Source organism: Malaya genurostris, chromosome 1, assembly GCF_030247185.1.
Source record: "Malaya genurostris strain Urasoe2022 chromosome 1, Malgen_1.1, whole genome shotgun sequence".
In the NCBI taxonomy this organism is placed as follows: Eukaryota; Metazoa; Arthropoda; class Insecta; order Diptera; family Culicidae; genus Malaya; species Malaya genurostris.
In genome coordinates this window covers 95,849,495-95,872,824 of record NC_080570.1, presented here as the reverse complement: position 1 = coordinate 95,872,824, position 23,330 = coordinate 95,849,495, and the positions used below count along the sequence as shown (strand labels likewise).

General features: G+C 40.3%; 1 protein-coding gene across 1 annotated transcript in view; it reads right to left on the bottom strand.

Moving 5' to 3' along the window:
• LOC131425145 (protein timeless homolog) overlaps nt 1-23,330 on the bottom strand; it is a 165,296-nt gene that overhangs the window by 25,604 nt on the left and 116,362 nt on the right. The window contains exon 11 of the mRNA XM_058586769.1: nt 20,094-20,235. Within this exon, the coding sequence (XP_058442752.1) occupies nt 20,094-20,235 (142 nt within the window). The remainder of the gene's footprint in view (nt 1-20,093; nt 20,236-23,330) is intronic.

Genomic DNA, 23,330 nt, shown 5'->3' with positions numbered 1-23,330 from the left:
GTTCAATAGCCAGTTGTGTTTGGTTCGGGACATGAAATTCAATCGTGTACCATATACATCACGCTACGATTCGGTTTTTGTTTTCATTGAGCACCGCAAAAACAAAACCGAAAACTTTGGTTGTGTTGGCAACTGTGTAGTGTAGCATTATTCTACGGATTGCATCTTAAATTATGAGGTGAGCTGATGAATAGAAGAAAATGAGCCTCATGATCGAATTTTTGCCATTCTTGCCGTGAATTACTATAAACTTGGCTCTATTTTTTTGTTATAAATCGGAAGTGTTATGCTAGTGTATGCTTAATTTTTTTTGTTCTTATTCAAAATTCAAATATAAGTTTTTTGACGAACTGAGCAAATGTCCGAGTGTTTTTTTACAAGGTGAAATACCTTATGTACTTTCCCAGCTCACGCGCTTGGTAGTTGTCAAGCTACAGCTATTGTGAACCAGCGAGTGGGACTGGCTGAACCTTACCCACTAAAACACCTTGGACATCTTGCCTCGATCCCCCGGAACTAAGCCTAGCTCAATACTTCGGGGGAGGCTGTGCTCATACACTTCTTCGTTTGGGAGAAAATGAGCTCCTGCTCTCTTTATCCATCGCGGCTGTGCTCATGCACTTCTTCGTTTGGGAGAAAATGAGCTCCTGAGTTTCTCTCTTTATCCATCTCGATCCACCTTTGGCGCCTCGACAACCCAATGCCGCTACGTCGCGCCACACTACTCGACTGATCCCCGACGATGGATCTAGCCTACACCGACTGAGAGTTTCCCCTTTTACGCCACGCGGGACACCCGAAGGAGTGCCGAGGTCTGCTCTGCGATTTCAGTTGGAGCATGGCGTACGGTTCGCTGATGCCCCGACGACTCGAATCGGTGTTGTGGCGTCTACTCGACTAGTCCCCGGTGATGGATCTAGCCTACACCGACAGAGAGTTCCCCGACGATGGAAGTTCTCCCGAAACCGACGTTTTCGATACCCGTCCACGGCCCGACCGTAAGGATGCCAGAGTCGATCCAATGATGCCGGTTGGAGGATGGCTTCCGGTTCACTGGTGCCCCGACTATTTTAACGGTGCTACGCCACGATCTACTCGTCTAATCCCCGATGAAAGATCTAGACTACACCGACGGAGGCTCTCCCGACACCGAGTCCCCTGTTGCACCACACGGGACACACGAGAGAGTGCCGAGGTCGGTTCGGCGATTCCAGCTGGAGCATAGCTTCTGGTTGGCTGGCGCCCCGACGACACAAGTCGGTGTTGTGGTGGCTACTCGACTAATCCCCGCCGAAGGATCTAGCCTACCGCGACAGAGAGTTCCCCGACGCTGGAAGTTCTCTCGAAACCGACGTTCCTAAACCGGTTTACGACGCGCCTACTCAACTAGCCCACGGTGGTGGGTCTAGCCTACCCGACGGAGAGTTTCCCGGCGACGAAACCTATCCCGAAAACCGAGCAGCATTCCACACGCTTCGTCCGTCTTCTTAGGGTGCCGAAAACAGTCCGGCATTTTTCGTCTTTGGACCTAGGTCATTTGACGCTGCTCTTCTCGCCAACTCCTCTGCAGTGTGGACATAATCTGAACAACTGTCCGGTTCACCGCGTTCCATTTTCCTTCGTCACTGCACATCCTTTGAACGATGTTCTCCACGCTGACATCGGCGCCAACGATGGCAGTCATTTCGTTACGCGGTTGGATAAACCGTGGGCAACTGAATATTACGTGCCCCGACGTTTCTTCTGTTTCCTGGCACTCAACACACAACGGCGACCTTGCGTGGCCAAATCTGTGCAAATATTGCTTAAAACAGCCATGTCCAGACAGGAATTGCGTCAGTTGAAAGTTTACCTCGCCGTGCACTCGAGTTGTCCAAACCGACAGGTTAGGAATTAATCGATGCGTCCACCTTCCCTTCTCCGCGTTGTCCCACTGCTGTTTCCATTTAGTGAGCGTGTTGGCTCTCTCTGCTCCGGGCTCGTCCTGTGCCTCGATCCCTGTAGCATAAGCTATCCTCTTCCAGTAGCAGACAGATGGGGATCATTCCGGCTATCACGTGCACAGCGTCTGACGATATTGTTCGGTACGAACTTGTCACGCGCATTGCCATCAGTCTGAAAGTGCGGTTCAACTGGGCTCGGTTCCTTGCTGTTGTCAATGCCATCGACCACGCTGGAGCTACGTATCGTACGATCGATGATGACACGCTCGCCAGTAACCTCCTCTTGCTACTGACAATCGCGGAATTATTGGGCATAATCCGAGATAACGCCAATATCACCTTCATTGCCTTCTTGCATATGTAGTCAACGTGACTGTTAAAGTTCAGTCGATCGTCCAGTATAGCGCCCAGATGCTTGACCTCACGCTTCGAGTTGATGATGCACTCGCCGACCGAGATGCTTGCATGTTGTACCGCCTTTCGGTTGCTGATGATGATCATTTCAGTCTTTTCATGTGCCAGCACCAGCTTCTTCTCCAGCATCCAATTCTCAACGACGTCTACTGCCTCCATGGCGAGAACCTCCACCTCTTCTCGAGACTCGCCGATTACTAGGAGCGCCACATCATCCGCAAAGCCGACAATCCTAACTTCCCTGGATTTAGCTTCAGCACTTCATCGTACATAATGTTCCACAACGTGGGACCCAGGATGGATCCCTGTGGAACGCCAGCCGTGACTGACATATTTATGTATCCGGCGTCTGTCTCGTATATCAGCGTCCGGTTCTGAAAATAACTTTTCAGAATCTGACATAGGTACTCTGGTATCCTCAACCTGTGCAGAGAGTCGGCTATTTCTACCCAGATGGCACTGTTGAAAGCGTTTTTCACGTCCAATGTGACCACCGCACAGTAGCGGTTTCCCCTTTTCTGCTGCTTCTGGGCCTTTTCCATGGTTTCCATGACCACTCGTATGGCTTCTACAGTGGACCTGCCTTTCCGGAATAGGCAATTTGCCATCTTATAGGCATTACCCCACGGATTCTCGTTGGCGTTGTTGTTCAGCTTTTCTAAACACTCTTTCTTGCTGAGCCTGATTGCCTTGTTGAGTGCGGCTCTTGCTATTCTATAGAACAACCTTCTTTCCTCCCTTTCGTCGCTGTTTCTAGCTCTCTGCATTCTTCTCCTGGCATGTAGACAACGTGCCCGCAGGTCAGCGATCGTCGAATTCCACCAGTACGCCGGACGTCGCCCATTTCTGGGTTTTCCCATTCTAGGCATGGTTGCATCACACGCACGTGATAGTGTTGCAGTCAGCTCTTCCGCGCTGAGGTTTATTGTGTTGCGCTCGAGCCTCAGTGCTTCCACAAATACGTCCTTGTTAAAGTTCGCTGTTTTCCACTTTCGCTCACCAAACTGCGTTCTGCTTGATTCCATCTGCGAGTCGCGTCCAACACAATACCGGATCGCTTGGTGATCGCTGTGAGTGTATTCTTCGCACACTCTCCAGTCCATGCTCCTTATCATTCCCGGGCTGCAGAAAGTGACATCTATGATGGACTCTCGACCATCCTTACGGTAGGTGGTGGTGGTACCGTCATTGGCAAGATCTACGTTCAGCTTAGCTAGGGCCTCCAGAAGACTGCTTCCCCTTGGGTTCGTGAGGCGGCTGCCCCATTCGACCGCCCAGGCATTGAAGTCACCAGCTACTACTACTGGTCTTCGGTCGGTTAGCTCTTCCGTTAGTTTGTCCAACATCCGGTTGAACTGTTCGATCGTCCATCGTGGAGGTGCATAACAACTACAGATGAAGACTCCGTTGATTTTGGCTATAACAAACCCTTCATCTGCGCAGTGCACCACTTCTTGAATGGAGTATTTTCCCACTGCCCATATCGCTACTGTTTTGGCTCCGTCTGATGTCCAGTTTCCATCTCCGGGCCGAGCCATACCAAAGGCTCCGAAATTATCGCAACATCGCATCTATGTTCCGCAACAGATTGCCGCAGAAGATGTTGTGCCGTATCACAGTGGTTGAGGTTGATGTGTGTGTGTGTGTGTGTGTGTGTGTGTCTGTGTGTGTGTGTGTGTGTTTTTGTGTGTGTGTGTTTGTGTGTGCGTGTGTGTGTGTGTGTGTTGTCAACTAAGAGGTCGAGATCTCAGAGATGGCTGGACCGATTTTGATCAAACTAGTCGCAAATGAAAGGTCTCCCCGTCACCCAGAACGCTATTGAATGATTTTGCGATCGGATGTTTATTCTTGAGTTATACGAAGTTTTAAGTCTAAATTTTCAGGAAAATAATTTCACTCAATTTTCTCGAAGATGACTTAACCATTTTCTACAAACTCAGATTCATACGAGAAGTGCTTCCAAACAAAGTCTTAATAATCTATAAAACATTTTGCTTTGTAATCAGTCTGCACTGATTGGCGAACATTTTGAATCAAATGTAAACTATACAACTTCTCAGGTGAATTTAACTGACTTCGGCACACACACGTTTTTTCAATTAATAATCTTCTTAGAGAGCACGGTAGATTTCCTACAACTTCTTCTTGAACGCCATTTTTGTACAAATAATAGTATCAGAGATACAAAGATTTGATTAAGGTGCATGCTGAAATTGTATTCAAAATTGAATAGAATCAATCTCTCTATCTGTGTAAAACTAATGGTTTGCCATACTGAAGACGTGTACAAAGTTTCATCCAAATCGGCAAAGTCGATCTGGATATTGCTAAGTTTTCTATTAATTATTTCTGGAATTGTTCTCTAACATGGTATGATGCGCTATTCTGTTGGATTCCAAACTCACACATTCACTTTCTACGAAAAATTGGAATTGGAACTGTGATTGAACGTTTGTCGACTTGACAACGTATGTCGAATTCATTAATAGACATGGGTTTCCCAGTGACAACAGTAAATTCGTGAAAGTGAGATTTTGTGAGCTTGAATATTGATTTTTTCGATAAGACATGAATTGGTAAGCAGTGAAAACTTTATATAGATATATTTTGGACTCTCGGAAACATGGATATTCAGCTCTCACAAATGAAAGCGAAATGGTAATTATCATGTCATAAAATATTTACAGCAACAGTTCGGTTTTGGTATGCCAAGCATGACCGCAGTAATAACTATTTTTTCTCATAAGGGAACTGATTCTGTGCACGTTTCCAACGTAAAAAGTATATACTAATGAGATAATGATTCCTTGCTAACACCCTCGTCATACAAATTACACCGTACGCGCCCTTACTTCTCAGGATCAGGGAAGTATTTATAAGCGACGAAGGCGAGCAAACTGAATAGTTAATTCAATCGCCTTTATGCCCGCTGAAAATAATGACACAGCAAACTAAATGAAGCCTAAAGTTGAAGGTTAATTAAAATAAATGGCCGTTTTATATTGATATCAAAACAGTCGGGAGTAAATGCGTAAACAGGTCGTCTGGGTAGAAAATTTTGGGGGACGATGAACGTCAGCTGCTGAAAAAGAATAAACGTGAAGGATCATCAAGTAAACAGATTTTGATCTTAGCTAATTTTAATTGCGTCCTTTCTGAGCTAATAAACAAGGACTAATATCAAATTTGCGTATGACCAAGAAATTTGAGTATGAGTGTTTGGGAGTGACAGACTGAAATTTCGTTTCGTCTTAGAATTAGTTTATCGATGACAGTTTCAATTTTCAACTACTTGTTTTTTGAAAGGCATTGGCGATATAAGAACATAATTAATGTTAATAACTTGTCATCTGAGCATCTGAATTCTATGGGACTTCAATAATAGTCTAAAGGGGCTGAGTCTGGGGAGCATGCTTGTGGGGCAAAAATTCCTATCTGATTTAAGAAATGAAGTCTCTGGGCGCTTTTGCGGTGTGTGCGGAGTGCTGAGTGCGTTTTCATGCTGCAAAATGACTATCTCATGTCTTGTCCAGAATGATCATTCTCTAGCAATTCTTGATTCAATTTCATCGTTTGCTCGGTCGTAATTCGTCTATAAAGTTTCCTTTGATTGGAGATGCTCGTAGTACAAAACACCTTCTTGATTCTTCACAGTGAGAGCATATTTTTCTTTCCGAAGCGATTAGGTTTAGTTGATTTCGATGGTTAGTTAGGATCGATTCTTGATTTGCTGCGCTTGAGATTCTCAAAATAAATCCATTTCTCATCTCTGGTCACGATCCTGTACAGAAAACCTTTTGTTTAATGCTTTGTTCTTCGTTTTTCCAGTTATCTATCAATCAGCTCATGAGAAACCTATTTTTCCACCTTCATTTTGAATCATTTGGTGGCGTTATTAGTTCAACAAAAACTGTTAATGCACTGATGATTCGCAGACGAAACTTATTTGAATTTAAAAATTTAGTTTTAAATAGTTTGAACAAACGGTCACAAGTTTTCGACCGATAGATGATTTTTCCAAAACGAAGAAACTATTCAACACTTCAAGCAAATACCCTTTATCTAGCAAGAATTTTGGCACGTTCGATTAACTAAACATATTTGACCCGAGTTGGCGGTTCAATGCATAGGGCGTTGGTCTTACAAACCAGCTGTCGTATGTTCGAATCCCGACCTGGAAGAATTCTTAGTGTCAATAGGATCGTAGTATTAGCCTTGCATTGACTCTGTACGTTAAGAATCGACTGCGAAGTCTGCTGAGCCAGAAAAGCCAAATTCCACAAAAGAAATGTAATGCCAGGACTTTGCTTTTATGTGACGCTAACACAGTCTTCAAAAACGTCATCAGATTATGATCAGCTATGAACTTTTCAATTGAAAAAATAAGAGGATTCAACATAGTTTGTTATTTCAGTTTACGTTAGGGTTATCCAAAAATGTTTACTTGGCTACACTGGTTCCGTAACAAAATAAATAGGTTTTAAACCTCGAAAAACCAAAGTGATAGCGATGTGCTCTGGAATAATGTACAGATTTTCACGAACATTTGTTTAAATAAAAAGTAGTTAATGTGGCCCGAGATTGAATCCCTATCTGATATGATGTCATCATGAGTGGCAAAATTTATTATGTTGTAGTTTCATGTGAATAAGTTTACTCCCAGTTTAATCATTGCTTCAAAACTCACTTTTCGATCCACGTCTGGGGTTTTAAGTTTAATTGCGAAGTCGTGTTTACCTAATTTGCATGAAAAGTATACTGTGAACGAAAAAGGACATCTCGAATAATTGAATGTTGACATGGTAATATGAACCCAATTAATCAAAAACTATGGGTTGGCTCTATACCAAGCATAGTCATTAGGGAGATATATACATGGTGTTGTGGTAATTTTATTGGCATTAGGGTACCGGATGCTTGTTCCTGTAACCGCATATAAAATCAAGGATGGCCTCCGGAATAAATATAAAGATTTTTATTTTTATGGCCTGTTAGTCATTGGAAGAAACCGATGTGTAGTTAGTATGCTTCGAGCTGGTAGCGGAAGAAAAGCAAAGAAATATTACCAATGTTATGAATTTTTAGACTCTAGTGCTAATAATTCTGACAAGAACTTTTTGCTCACACACTAAAATTAGTACAAATGCCATATGCCGTACACATCAGGGATGTCAGGTCAAATTTTTAAGCAGGGTTTAAAAAGTGTGTGCAATCAAATTGTTGCAGTGACAATAGAAAAATTGTTGCATTTTATAGTGCAAAAATTAAAGTTAAATGCTTTAAAGATGTAAATTTAAAAAATGTGCATTTAACATTTGATAATAAGTACAATCCTTAAATATCTACGGCGTTCATCAGAAATCTAAATTCAGTTACACAGTTGTACGAAATTAACGTTGTTGATTTTGTGCCGTCCAACTCGACAGATAAAGGTGATGCTTTTTGCAGCTGTCTCTTATGATACGTGATGCTACAACGAATACTTTAACCTCAATTAAATTGAGCTGACAACGGTAGTCTCAGCAAGCGACAGTGCATTACTTATTCGAGTTGCTTCTAGGATACAGTTTTCCCACATCGTATGGAAATGTCTTGTACAGGGTCCGCCATGTGACATGCCAACATTATGAATCAATGGATACATGGCTGGTAAACGACTGGACAATGCACAATTCAGGCCCCAATGTGGCTCTTAGCCTCTTATCCAGTAACTCCTATCTCTACCTCCCCGCGGTGCCGGCTGGGGTACGAGCAACTGTAGGAAAGATCGGGTAACCAACCCCGGTGGGACCTTGGTCGTATGCTGTCAGGGAAGAAGGGCCTCTTTAGAGGATGTCGGAGCGTCTGTACTCCATGTTAGGAGCGGCTTCAAACAGCGTCTGTTCTGGTATCCAGCGGCTGAGTATGAAATGCTGCATCCTTTCAAGTTAATTCCAAGGTGGCAACCCCACCAACGGGATCGTCCTAGTGCTAGTTGGGATGTTAAACAGAGTAAGCACGATGATCCTCCGGAGAGACAGGGGGTTGGCGTAGGCCTTAAAAGCCGCCCATAAAACATTAATTACAAATAATACAGGAGAGAATACGACCCGGAACAATCGGCACAGACCACGCGACGAAATAAGGACTACGATTGGAAACTTGGAACATGGAACTGCAAGTCGCTAGGTTTCGCAGGCTGCGACAGGATAATACACGATGAACTAAATCCTCGCAACTTCTACGTCGTAGCGCTGCAGGAGATTTGTTGGATGGGACAGAAGGTGTGGAAAAGCGGACATCGAGCGGCTACCTTCTACCAAAGCTGTGGCACAACGAACGAGCTGGGAACTGGCTTTATAGTGCTAAGCAAGATGCGCCAGCGAGTGATTGGGTGGCAGCCGATCAACGCTAGGATGTGTAAGGGGAGAATAAAAGGCCATTTTTTCAATTACAGCATCATCAACGTGCACTGCCCACATGAAGGGAGGCCCGATGACGAGAAAGAAGCGTTCTACGTGCAGATGGAACAAGTCTATGATGGCTGCCCACGCAGAGACGTAAAAATTGTCATCGGTGACATGAATGCCCAGGTAGGAAGGGAGACAATGTACCGACCGGTAATCGGGCCGAACAGCCTGCATGACGCATCGAATAACAACGGCCAAAGGTGTGTCAACTTTGCGGCCTCCCGAGGAATGGTAGTCAGAAGCACCTTCTTACCCGCAAGGATATCCACAAAGCTACCTGGAGATCACCTAACCAACAGACCGAAAACCAAATCTACCACGTTTTGATCGACGGAAAATTTTTCCCGGACATCAACAATGTTCGCACCTACCACAGCGCGAATATAGATTCGGACCACTGCTTGGTTGCTGTATGCATGCGCTCAAAACTTTCGACGGTGGCTACCAAACGTCGAAACCGAACGTCGCGGTTTAACATCGCGCGGCTCCGGGATGCTGGAGTAGCCCAAGATTACGCGCAGCAGTTGGCAGTGGCACTACCAACGGAAGAGCAGCTTGGTGCAGCTACTCTTGAAGATGGCTGCATCAGCAACGTTAGGTACGGCGTCTCCGAACGTAAGGAACGACTGGTTCGACGACGAATATGAACAGTTAGTGGCCGAGAAGAATGCAGCTTGGGCGAGCAAGCTGCTACACCGGACGAGAGCAAACGAGGAGCGATACAGACAGGCGCGGAACAGACTAAACTCAGTACTCCGTAGAAAAAAGCGCCAACAGGAAGACCGAGATCGCGAAGCGATGAAACAGCAGTTCCGTGCTAATGACACAAGGAAGTTATACGAGAAGGGGAACCGTTCGCGCAGAGGCCATGTGCCACAGGCCGATATGCGCAAGGACACCGAAGGGGATCTTCTCACGAACGACTGTGAAGTGATCGAGAGGTGGCGGCCGTATTTCGACGAGCACCTCAATGGCGATGTGGCGGAATACGAAAGTGGCGGCACGGTAATGAACTTGGGAACGCGTGCGGAGGACGATAGACTGCCGGTCCCAGACCTCCAAGAAGTGGAGAAGGTGGTAAGCCAGTTGAAAAATAATAAGGTCGCTGGCGTTGACCAACTACCAAGCGAGCTACTAAAACACGGTGGTAATGCACTAGTGAAAGCACTGCACTGGGTCGTTACCAAGATCTGAGAGGACGAGATTTTACCGGAGGAATGGATGGAAGGAATCGTGTGTCCCATCTACAAAAAGGGCGAAAAGCTGGATTCCTGCAATTACCGCGCGAAAACTCTGCTGAACGCCGACTACAAGGTACTCTCCCAAATCTTATGCCGTCGACTTTCACCAATTGCAAACGAATTTGTGGGACAATATCAGGCAGGATTTATGGGCGAACGCGCTACCACGGACCAAGTGTTCGCCATCCGCCAGGTGTTGCAAAAGTGCCGCGAATACAATGTGCCTACACATCACTTATTCATCGACTTCAAATCAGCCTACGACACAACCGATCGAGAACAGCTTTGAAAAATCATGCACGACTACGGATTCCCGGACAAACTGTATCAGTCAAGGCTACGATGGATCGAGTGATGTGCTTTGTTCGAGTATCGGGGATAAACTCAAGTCTCTTCGAAACTCGCAGAGAGCTACGGCAAGGTGATGGCCTTTCGTGTTTGCTATTCAACATTGCTTTGGAGGGTGTGATAAGAAGAGCGAGGATAGACACGAGTGGCACGATTTTCAGAAAGTCCGTCCAGCTACTTGGTTTCGCTGATGATATTGATATTATAGCACGCAACTTTGAGAAGATGGAAGATACGTACATCGGACTAAAAGCTGAGGCCAAGCGGATCGGACTAGACATCAATGTGTCAAAGACAAAGTACATGAAAGGCAGGGGCTCGAGAGAAGATAACGTCAGCCACCCATTACGAGTTCTGATTGGTGGTTATGAAATCGAAATGGTCGACGAGTTCGTGTACTTGGGCTCACTGCCGATAATGACACCAGCAGAGAAATTCAGAGACGCATACTGTCAGGAAATCGTGCTTACTTTGGACTGCGCAGGACGCTTCGATCGAGCAAAATTCGCCGTCGTACGAAGTCAACTATCTACAAAACGCTGATTAGACCGGTTATCTTCTACGGGCACGAGTCCTGGACAATGCTTGCGAAGGATCAACGCGCACTAGGTGTTTTTGAACGGAAGGTGTTGCGAACCAACTTCGGCGGAGTTCGGATGGAAGACGCTACGTGGAAAAGGCGAATGAACCATGAACTGCACCAGTTGATGGGAGGACCAACCCTCGTCCAAACGGTCAAGGTCGGGCGGTTACGGTGGGCCGGGCATGTTGTTAGAATGTCGGAGAACAACCCGATTAAAATGATTCTCGATAATGATACGACCTGTATAAGAAGAAGAGGCGCGCAGCGGGCAAGATGGATCGATCAAATTGAGGACGACCTGCGGACCCTTCGCAGCTACCGAGGCTGGCGGCGAGCAGCCATGAACCGAGTCGAATGTAGACGCCTCCTGTATACAGCAGAAACCCGCGTGGTCTACGACTGAAAGAGTAAGAGAGTAAGTATGTAACATGCCATTAAACATGCAATAAAACACAAACGGTTTATCCGATTTCAAAATTTATTTTATCATATTAAAGTACAATCCTACATTAAGATTACCAATGTCTAAATAACCGCTAGTTCAAAAAAAAGTTGGATGGCGGACACTGCATGAATCTGGTGCGAAGTTCCCTCATAACAGCGATCACTTACCAATGGTAAGTTACCATTACACTTTGTAATGATTGGGAGAACGCAGATTCTTTTTGTTATTGATATTTTCTCTGCTTTCTTACCAATAATAATTTAAATTACCATTGGTAGAAGACCTCATAAATAAAACAGTGTTCCATATGAATTAACAAAAAATATTGGCTGTATAAAATATGAGAGTATTATTTCCCGGGGAGGAGTCATTTATGAAAGTGAAGTGAAGCGAATTTATGAACCATGTATATTTGGCTTTGTAAGTCTAGCGTCAATCCGACAAATGTCATGTGTGTAATAGCAGCACGTTCTTTTTGGGCCGAATTGCGAAGCAAACAGTCACTTGTACTTTTTGCTGCGTTCAAAATAACTTTTAATTACGTGAATATCCACACAAAAGTTTTTTTCTGACTTTTTTTAGAGTATCATCATAAATCAAATAAACATAGATTTCTCACTGTACGGTGACACTAACAGCACCTCTAGTGAGAAACGGGTGTACTTTTTTCCATTAGCTACTGTGGTTGTGTTAAATGCGCAGGCAACTTTTTGCATGCATTTTAGGAGCATTTACGCACCCATTCTCCACCAGACGGTGCTTTTGGTGTCACGGGTTGCTCAACTACATTACTATTACACTGGGAAATCTATGTTTATTTGATTTATGGTATCATGAATTGAAGAGCATCAATCGGAAAGGTGAGTGGATTGAATATTTATGAGGTGAAATAGATCTATTTCGTGATTCTATTAACCGGATGCTATCAAAATTTTCGCAACCAAAGATTTTTTTGTTATTTTTAAAATGTCTACTAATTTCGCTTACCGGCACTCCAAGATGTTCGGTTACCGCCACCCCATTTTTTTCGACAAATCGTGAAATATTGTCAGTGATATGCAGCTGATATGCTGTCGAGACAAACAACTAGCTGCTCATACAGCAGATGCTCCGTATAAGAAAAAACGTTGAAGACCGGCCAAATTAATACCAAAGGCGTAACCATCCAAATATTCGACCAAGAGAGCCAAGGCGAAGTCTCAATCAGACAATGAAGACTTTTGTAAAAAACGCTTCCAAAAAGAATAAATTCTATTTTTTCTTTGAATAGCTGCAGACTTTACTTATATTTTCTACATTTTTAGCGAAATTTCTTGGGGTGCCGGTAACCGAACACCTTTTTAAAAATGGCCAAAATTTATCGCTTAACTAAATTGATAACAATTTTTTTCAATCAAATGAATCAGTTTAGTTCCTTAATCAGTTGTTAGCCAGGGACTTTGGCTTTCCTTTGATGTATAGATGTCCGAAAATGTGCACTAAGTTAGAAGTTATGAGTTAAAAAGAAAAGGGTGCCGGTAACCGAACACTCTCCCTTATTATTCTAAAAAAACATTTGTAAAATATTTGACGCGCCCTTCTTTAACACTCCTAATACCAAGCCTCAAAAAGTTACGCGAAGCACCAAGCCTCAAAAAAAGTTGGAACGGTAAATTTGAGCTGTCATAGCTCAGCTGTTTTTCAACGGATCTCAATAAATTTTACACCCTCGAGTTTTGTACAGTTCACAGAATATTTTAAGTATGGTATTATTGACAATCGGTTAGGAAAAATCAATGAAAATGTGATTTTTCCCGTTCCAAGTTTTTTTTAAGCACAAAATATACCCTATCTGCATTTATGCGGCACCAGCATTGTGAATAGAATTTTGAGAACTTCAACTTTCTCGCGTCATAACTTTGTTGTTAGTCAACCGATCTTCGAAATTTGTTCACCATTGGAATGGTAGTAGTTTCAGAAATAAAATGCACTGAAACCTACGCAGAATAGAGTTGTCTACCTATAGTTATAGAGAAAACTGTAAACAGAAGACCACAAAAAAGATGGGATTTTTTGCAATGGTCGTAAATATCTCTGAATTCAAAGCGATGACCTATATGTTTTTATACATTATTCGATTGCTAGTCAACCCAGCTACAATTTATGCTATGCTGACGTTTTTGCACCATCAAAAACAACCAGAAAATATACAGTGTAAATGTAAATATTGACAAATATAACAAAAAAAAATGTTAACATTTAAATCAAAAAAGAAAGCGATGACTTGTACATTTTTTGCTCTAAATTGTTAGAATCATTATCATAAAGATTGTTTTGATGAATAAAATTATATATTCTCTACAAAAAACAACTAAAAAAATTGGTAGAAATACATTCAATTTCTATCAGCGGAAATATATTGCCTAAAAATTTCAAGCCAGAACAGTTACGTTATTGACTAATGTAATTTATAATTACATGAACACATAAATCCAAATAATTTTTATGTACATATAAAACAAACTCAATTGATATCTACTACAATTTTGAATTTGTCCAACATTTCCGTAGAATCTAAAAAAATCGGTGCAGGATCGGAAATTTTAAAATTTCTGTTATGCCTTCAACGTTTCAGTATACACTCTAACCTCAATTTACGCGCAAAATCGTGGGTGCATAAATTAAATTTCGCGAGAATTGAGATTTTGTTGTATCAAAACATGTTTTCATACTTCTATCGTTTGCAATCAATAGAAACTATAATTCTTAGAGACTCATAATTTGAATTTCACCAATAGATTTTTAGTTTTTAGATAAAACGGAAATGCTTAATTTTTGCGATGGCTTTTTACAATAAGAAAGTAGAACTTGAACTCGTGGTGTAATGATGCCTTTCTCATCATCAACTAGTATGACCTACAGAGTAAAGCAGCTCTCAGATCGATAAGACTATTTCTGAGGAAACGAAGTGAGTGAGTCCGGGAACCGGTACAATCGAAGTCGGTTCGAGAAAAGTGACTGGGATCCATTTCCGAGTTTATAGTCACGATATCCGGTCGTTAATCGAACCGGTAATCAGAAAAACCGACATCAATTTGTTTGGCCGTCTATTGACTATCGATTGGACTAGTTTTGAGGTAAGTTTAGAAATTAGTTAACGTGTTATACTTAGCGCTTTTAGTAACGGTATAAATATTTTAATAATCTTCACCCTGTAATTCCGCAACCGGTTGTCCGGAATTGGTGTTGGCTGAAATTCAGGAATTCAATATGTGACCACGAGACTTTTCATTTGAACTTATATTCGTTTGTGAAAATTTGTCAATCCATAGCTGAGGAAAGTGAGTGAGAGGAATAAATGAACACTTTTTCCGGTGCTTTTGGAATCGGAAACCGGGAATCAGGATAACCAGAACCGGTTTATTTTATTTGTCCACTGATAATTACTACCGATTGGAATAGTCACGCGATTAGTCTAGAATTTTATTTATGTTTTTTTTTGTTTCGCCACTTTAAGTGACTGTATTAATTTTCAACAGACTTCACCCTATAATTCCGGAACCGGAAGTCGCATTCTGATGGAACTTTGGAGTTTTATATAGGACTATGAGACCTTTCATTTGAACCTAATTTCGGTTAAATCTGCCACGCCATCTCTGAGCAAAGTGATGAAATAATTTGAAATTGTAATTTTTATACTAATCACCTTTTAATTCCAGAACCGGAAGTTGAATCGAAATGAAATTCAGGAACTTTGTATAAGCATTTACACCTTCCATTCGAATCTAAGTTTGAGAGAATCGGTTCAGCTATCTCTGAGAAAAGTAGTGCTATTATTTTAATTTTTTTGCACATATCATCCTGTAATTCCGGAACCGGAAGTCGGATTCGAATAAAATTCAGGAACTTTATACGGGGTTACAAGACCTTCCATTTGAATATAAGTTTTTGAAAATCTGTTCCGCCATCTCTGAGAAAAGTGAGTACAAAAATTGTTACATACATACATACACACATACACACATACAGACATTTTGCGAACTCGAGGAACTGAGTCGAATGGAATATGACACTCGGCCCTCCGGGTCTCGGTTCAAAAGTCGGTTTTCACAGTGATTGCATAATCTTTCCATATGAGAAAGGCAAAAAGTTTTGAAAATTTCTGTATTTATGCCGTTTGTTTTCAGATTCTCCTTAAGAACATTGAGTTTAATTTGTTATAAATAATCGTAAGTATTAATAACAATAATTAAGTGGTCATTTAGGGGTTAGCCAAATTTTGTGCTAGGGCACATAACCGTTTTTATTATTTTTACGTTTCGTCTTTGACTCACCAGTGCAGAGCAGTTCAAATTGAACTGCTTAGTGCTAAACTCGGCAGTTCAATTTGAACCGCTAAGCAGTTTCTGCTACTCACAGAACACTTTTGTTTTGCAACGGAGTGCAATGTCTTTTCTGGCGTGCCGAACGAAAACGTGTTTTCGACTATTTCTGGCCGATGCAGGTATGGTCATTTAGGGGCTGGTATGGTCATTTAACGATGCATTTTTGGCACCTGAAAGAAACCTGGAACGGGAAAAATCTCATTTTCATTGATTTTTCCTAACTGATTGTCAATAATGATATACTTAAAATAATCTACGAACTGTACAAAATTCGAGGGTGTAAAATTTATTGAGATCCGTTGAAAAACAGCTGAGCTAGGACAGCTCAAAGTTACCGTTCCAACTTTTTTTCGGGCTTGGTATTTGGAGTGTTAACAAACCATCTAGTGGAAAGCTGGACAAATAAATAAAATCATTGCTCAATCTATTGGGTCATACCGTTGGAAGGAGATTCTTTGGTCCCCGCGGTTTTTCACGTAGGTCACTCGGCTTACGAGACCGCCCACCTCTTTTGGCTCCATCACACAGTGGTATGTTGAATTTAGATTGGTAATGAATTTTGAAGTTACTGTCGAGTGGAACCGCATGCAGAGCAAGACTCCAACTAAAGATGGTGGCTACCTACCTACCTACATACAATGGATATTTGGCTTTGTAAGTTTGTCCCAATTTAGTTTCTTCCTAGAATATTATCTTGAAAGCTCAGAGTGATAGTTCAATTGATTTAAATGATGGAATGTTTAAATGCTCTTTTTTTCATGTAATACTAATTCTGCTGGTCTAGACCAAATTAAATTAAACTTGGTGAAAAATTATCCTGGCCTTGCAAAAAGAATTTATGCAAGATTACAAGAATTGGAGACAGATGAAAGTAATCGTTATTCAAAATCCAGACAAACCAGCATACAATGATCACTCATTCAGGCGCATCCCAAGCATTAGAAAATTATTTTATGACGAAAATTATTCGTTTGAGTCGAGGCGAACGGCTTATTATCTAACATTCAGTTTGGCTTTTGCAAACGAAAAGAAAACAAAATGATTGCTATCGGTTTTGTTTTTAAAGATGTTCTCCTGGAATAGCTTCACCAGTATGTAACTTAATCAAATATAAAAAAATTAGTGCAAATTGTGAAAACAGTAAAAGCATCAGTATGAATAAAAGTAAAAGTAGTACATTAGTGGTGAGAGTTTGAGTCATTCAATGCCTGGAAAAATTACTTGGAGCCTTGTTTGTTTTTTGTTACCAATACCTGGGTTTTATTTTTTTAGCTGCCAATATCTTGCCAGATCACAAGCATTCTTGAGAATTTATCGGCGAAAACGAATTTGAACTTGCTAGGATCAACACCTCGACTAATGCTTTACAGAACTTTCGTGATAAATGATATCATATCACGCGCATTGCTTTAATACATATTTTTTATGGCAAAAAAATTCAAAAAAAAAATTTTGAATAGAGCATTTTTAAAAGTTTTCATATAATGAACTCATCATGGCGATGTGATATCAGGGAACAAAAGCAGATTACCTATCACGTGAACTAAATCACGCCAAATGTAGATTTTATTAACAAAATTTTGTTTATTTTTGGATACAGTATTCGAATAAAATAATTGAGAAACTGAAAGAAACTCTGCAGCTTTTGGATGTAAATTTCTATAATTTACAACGCACCGAGGTTAAATATAAACTAAATAAAATCCCTAAACCAAAGCCAGTCCTCAACTTTCAACACTCTCACACCATGAATAGGTTTTCTCATTTTTTGTATTCTTGATATTACCGGCGAGGAAACCCAAACGCTCGAAAAAAGAAGCTGGCGTCTAGCAAGCAAACAGAACTTTTCACAGTCTCGCCACCAAAATCAACAGAACTGCATAAAAGGTAATTGGGTGTGAAAAGCCGGAAATTGAGGGATTAAAATATAAAATTAGACGAAGAATTTCTACCGTTCATGACATTGTCTGCGTCGACAAGAAAAAAAATCGCTAGACAAAAAAGGGTAATTTAAGATCCTTTTTACCTTTTTTTATATATATAAAAAATAGGTATAGAATTCGCTCAAACTTTCGAAAAATTTTCCGAGGCCCGGAGGGCCGAATGTCATATACCAATCGATTCAGATCGACGAACTGAGCAAATGTCTGTCGGTGTGTGTGTATGTGTGTGTGTCTGTATGTGTGTTGTCAACTAAAAGGTCGAGATCTCAGAGATGGCTGGACCGATTTTGATCAAACTAGTCGCAAATGAAAGGTCTCCCCGTCATCCAAAACGCTATTGAATGGTTTTGAGATAGGATGTTTACTTTTTGAGTTATACGGAGTTTTATGTCAAAATTTTCAGTTTTTTGACAGTATCTGTCACAATTGACCTTGAAAACAGAATATGTTTTTAGACTTAGATTCCGCACGGTAATAGCTATCCAACAAGCCATAGTTTGTTAAAATCCGTCCATTTGTAACGAAGATATCAATATTTTTGTGTAAACGACTTTTCCCCTTATTCCAGCAGTAGAAGTTTTGAGCACTGTATGACAAAGAAATGCTTGGGAGCAACGGAAAACACGATTTTTATACTGTGCCATACAATTGTTTCTAAGTACCCAAAAGACTGTGTATAGCATCCTTTTTCATGACAATTTGCCTTGGACCGATTTTAGCACGGTTCGTTTTTGGCAACATAATCGTTCGAATATGGCATTTATAAACCAGATGATATCAGCATTTTCGAGTTGAAAGTAATTCCCTAATTATATTGATTTAAACTACTTACAGAAATAAAAGCTGGAAGAACATAACTTCCATATACCATACGATACTTCGTCGAGATCAGCAAATGCGTTTGTGACAAATAATTTCACTCAATTTTTTCGGAGATGGCTAAACCGTTTTCTACAAACTCAGATTCATATGAAAACTAGTATACTTCCAAATTTGGATCCGACTTCTGATTTCGGAACCACAGGATGACATGTGAAACGAAATTAGAATAATGCAATTCATTTTTCTCGTAGATGGCTGAACCGATCTAAGATTCAAATGAAATCTAAGAATCATCTATGATTCAAATGAGAGGTCTTAAAATCCTATAAAAATTAGTCAGATCCGATTTCTGGTTTAGGAGATACAGGGTGATTAGTATAAAAATGTCCATTTCACATAAATTAATCAGGTTTATCGGGTTTGCAAATTTGGATAGTCGATTACCAAATAAATTTATTTCAGTTTAAGCGGTATTATATTTTGGATTTGGAATGTACCCCCAAATTTTAATTCGCACTACAATTTCTCAAAGATGTCTACACACTACTCAGGTGAATTTATCTGATTTCGGCTACACCGATCTTAGAACTCCGGATCCAGTTTCGAATCGTTTCTCAAAGTTTAATCATTTTTTCGAAAAGGCCAAATCGAACTTCAAAAACAAAAATTCAAATTAAAGGACTTAAGGTCCCATACAAAATTGGTGAATTTTATCCGATTCTGGAATTACAGATGATGAATTTTTAAAATTCATACCGATATAGAAGATTTAAATTGTTTGGCGTATTAATTTATGGCCATTCGAATCATTTTGGGTTATGCTAGTTCCTGAATACCAGCTCTGGAAGTACCATAAATAATGACGAAAAACTCTAAAGTGGAACTTACTTCGACATCTCATGGAATGTTCAATCGAATGTCACACGTTAAGATTGAAATTCGATACGATTTGCAGATTCGAAATTACAGGGTAATGAGTGATTGAAATCTCAATTTGCCGTTTGAAACAACGATAATTAAAATAATGTCATGAGAACTAAAACACCTAAGAATATCCATGCAAAAAAAAAAACACTACGGATTGATAAAAAAAGGTATCATCTCACTGCTAGGTGGATTAATCACGTTTTTTAAATACTAACCAATTTTCATTGAGATCTGAAAAAATAAATTCCTCCTACAATGGTCTATTGTGAAGTTCCTTAGAAAATGGAGCAAATTTGAAGCGCAATGAAGTTTGTTCGCGGTTTATGTTTTTAAGTTCCTCATGGCAATGTATTACTCTGTTTGTTTTAACAGCGGAAGCTAAAACACATCGTTTAAAAATCAGGCATCTGACAATTGTTAGCTTGACAGAAATATTATCATCCGAATTGTAGGCTTCAAACTTGAGTGCTAAACATATCACTTTGTAAAATATGGTAATAACATGGCAACGGTATCTAGAGAAATTTTTTCTATCCGTCTGATTCTTCAGCTAAAGACAATTTGTGGCATTGCACCAAGAATTATGTATGTTTAAAACAAATATTTATTCTTACTTGAAACAGCATTGCTGGCATTTTGCATCCTACGGCTATTCTGTGAAGGATCGTGACAGCAGCTTTTAGCGATGGTGTTGGAATTTGCTCCCAGTCCGTCAGTGCTAGCGTACAAGCCCGAACCACTTTTGGGTTAACCAATCTGCAAAAAAAAACCACAGACAGTTATGTAATGATTAATAGTAGATATAATTTCTAGAGAACAATAGCATCATTGAAAAAAGACTGTTGTCGAGAACATAATTAGTATAAAAGCCCACAATTTACATTGTCATGATTACGGAGGAAAATGTGAAGTGGAGCTATACTGAAAATATTATTATTTCACTGTAACACGAACAAGAACCAGAGTATAGTAAAGAATTTTAGAGTACGTTACGTATGAGTTACGATTCTTTGCAAATGGGACAAAAATCTCTAATAACATTTTCATGCCCAAATTTTCATATTGAAATTGAATCTAAAATCTTTAATTTACTAGTCCATAGTTTAGTATAGTTTCAATAATTGAATAATTACTTTGTTTCAATCCAATTTAAAAAATTCAACTATTTTGAATCAAAATTTTGATTTAAGTTTCTTCCGTGTAAAAATGTCAACAATATTTCAATATAAAATAAAATTTGATGTCAAGATTATTTCGAAAACAGTAATAGTAAAAACCATCGTTATTGCAACGTACATTTCAGTTCAATTCATTGAATGTCTGGAACACACATTAGTGACAAAAAAGCAAATAAAAAAACTTATAGCTCAATCTGATGTATTGGTAATGTAATTATATGACTATCAATCTGATGCATAGATAATGTAATTATATGACTATAACGGGTGGCAACTAAAATTTTGGAATTTTTTCGAGGCCTGTATGCTTAACAACAAACGAGCTCAGAGAGAAAGAAGAGTGTGTATGTGTTAGCTCTCTCTATTCTCTTTCTGCAAGTATTTTCCGTTTTGTTTAAGCTTGTTCAGTTTTGCTCAAAATGCCGTCGGAACAAGAAGCATTTCGAGAGCGCGTTGTACAGTTCTACGAACTGCACAGAAATTTCGGCAAAAAGTATACGGTACAACATTTTAAAAGCGAAAATGTTGCGGCTTCGACTCTTTACCATATCCTAAGATCCCCAATAACTGCTCGCAAGAAAGTTAGTGGAAGACCAGCCAAAATTATGGACGCCAAAGGACTTCGTTCTCTTTCTCGTGCCTTCAACAACAAGGATTCACTGAGGCAACGGGATGCCTCAAGAAACTTCAACTGTTCTCACCAGTACATCTGCAAAACATTGAAAAGAGTCGGAATAAAGTGTCGAAAGAAGACACGAGCCCCGAAACATACTGACGCATAGATTTCAACGTTGGAGTCCCAATGCCGCTGGTCGATCAAAAATTATTCCGGAAAAGGTTTTGTTTTGGACGATGAAAGTTATTTCCTTATTTCGAAGACGTAGGTTCCCGGAAACGATCGATACTATTCAATGGATAGTTCTATTGGATCTCCGAACTTGAAATATAAGTTTAAACAGAAGTTCGATCAGAAGGTGATGTTGTATATTGCCATTTCCGAGAAAGGTATTTCTAAGCCATGGTTCAAACCCTCTGGTTTGCAATCAATCAAGATGTGTACACGAACGAATGTTTGAAGAAAATTTTGATCCCGTTTCTTCAAAAACATCATGCTGATGGACAATACGTGTTTTGGTCGGATAAAACGTCTTCGCATTACGCCAAAAAACACAATCGTTCCTGAATACCCATTCGATCCCATTTGTACCCAAAAACCACAACACGACAAATCAGCCTCAGTGTCACTCAATCGAAGATTTCTTCGGGGTTTTGAGCTCCTTGGTGTACAAAAATAACTGGAGAGCAAACAGTTGATTGGTAGAATCGAGAGATGCATTCGCAAAGTTGACATGAAGGCTGTACAACGCTCCTGTTCCGACATCAAACGGAAGCTTCGCCGAATATCCGATTACGGATCGTTTTCAAATGTTCACTAATTTTTTTTTCAACAGTGAACAGTCTATCATTAATTTCAATAAATCAGATCTTCTTTATATATGTTTGTCTTTTTTTGACAGCTTGAGAAAGAAATTCCAAAATTTTAGTTGCCACCCGTTATATCAAAGGCTGTACATTAGGGTGTCAAGAAATTTCAATAAATCAGATATTCTTTATATATGTTTGTCTTTTTTTGACAGCTTGAGAAAGTAATTCCAAAATTTTAGTTGCCACCCGTTATATCAAAGGCATGTTTTCGTCTGCCATGGCGAATGCTACAGTTAACTGCCGGAAGGCCGCTCATAAGGACGTAGATTTTTTTGCAAGTAAACTTAAATCTTCCATGGAAATTTATCAAAACTATTATCTGTCTCTCTTTAGCTTTTGCCCTAATAAGAGATCAATTCGGTAGGATGCGTTTAGTATCCGATTTTGTATAATATAATGTAGTGTTTAGGTGTAAGAGTGCCCACGTAACAAAAAAGTCCTATGCATATTTTATAGGTGCATATAAAGCAGATATGAGACATTTGTCTTATATCTGCCTTAAGAGCAAACGAAAAACGAATACGAGATTTGGTGGGTATTTAGGTAGTGTCGGTAGCGGTTCCCAACTGGCTAAGAGTAACACTACGATTCACCTGTCCTCGGGGTATAATTCCACCAAACAAATAAGCCGTGTGACATTCGGTGGAATTATTTCAGCCACGAGATGATCTACTGGCTTCCTCTTCCATGTTGTTACAGGCCACAAAAACAAGACAAGTCCTCAAGTCAAAGTGTATTTCCGCCGTGAGCGAAATATCTTGAGAAGCTCACAACTTCATGTAACAGTTAGACTAACTGGTTGATGGCCTGGACAAAAAGTAGGTATATTGTTCGGCATATTAGCCGCACAACCTGTCTTAGCCGGCGATGAAATCAATTAGGTTATATCATTGTTATATTCTGGCAAAAGCGATCTATCACTTACAATCGGCAGGGATTCAAATGCCAACCATATCATTTGAGACAGCTGGATTTGAGAGGCTCTGAACTGATGCAGTTTGTGAACAACAGAGCTTCGCATGAGTTGGGTTATTGGCTCGTCTCCGATGAGATTGTATATTCGTTATTTGTTGGTTAGTATATCATTTAATGTTGACTCTGACTGATTAAGAACGCTTTCATGACTTCCGGTCAAGACAGACGAGCGTTCAGAAAATCATGGGAAGTTATTTTTGTACATCAATATCA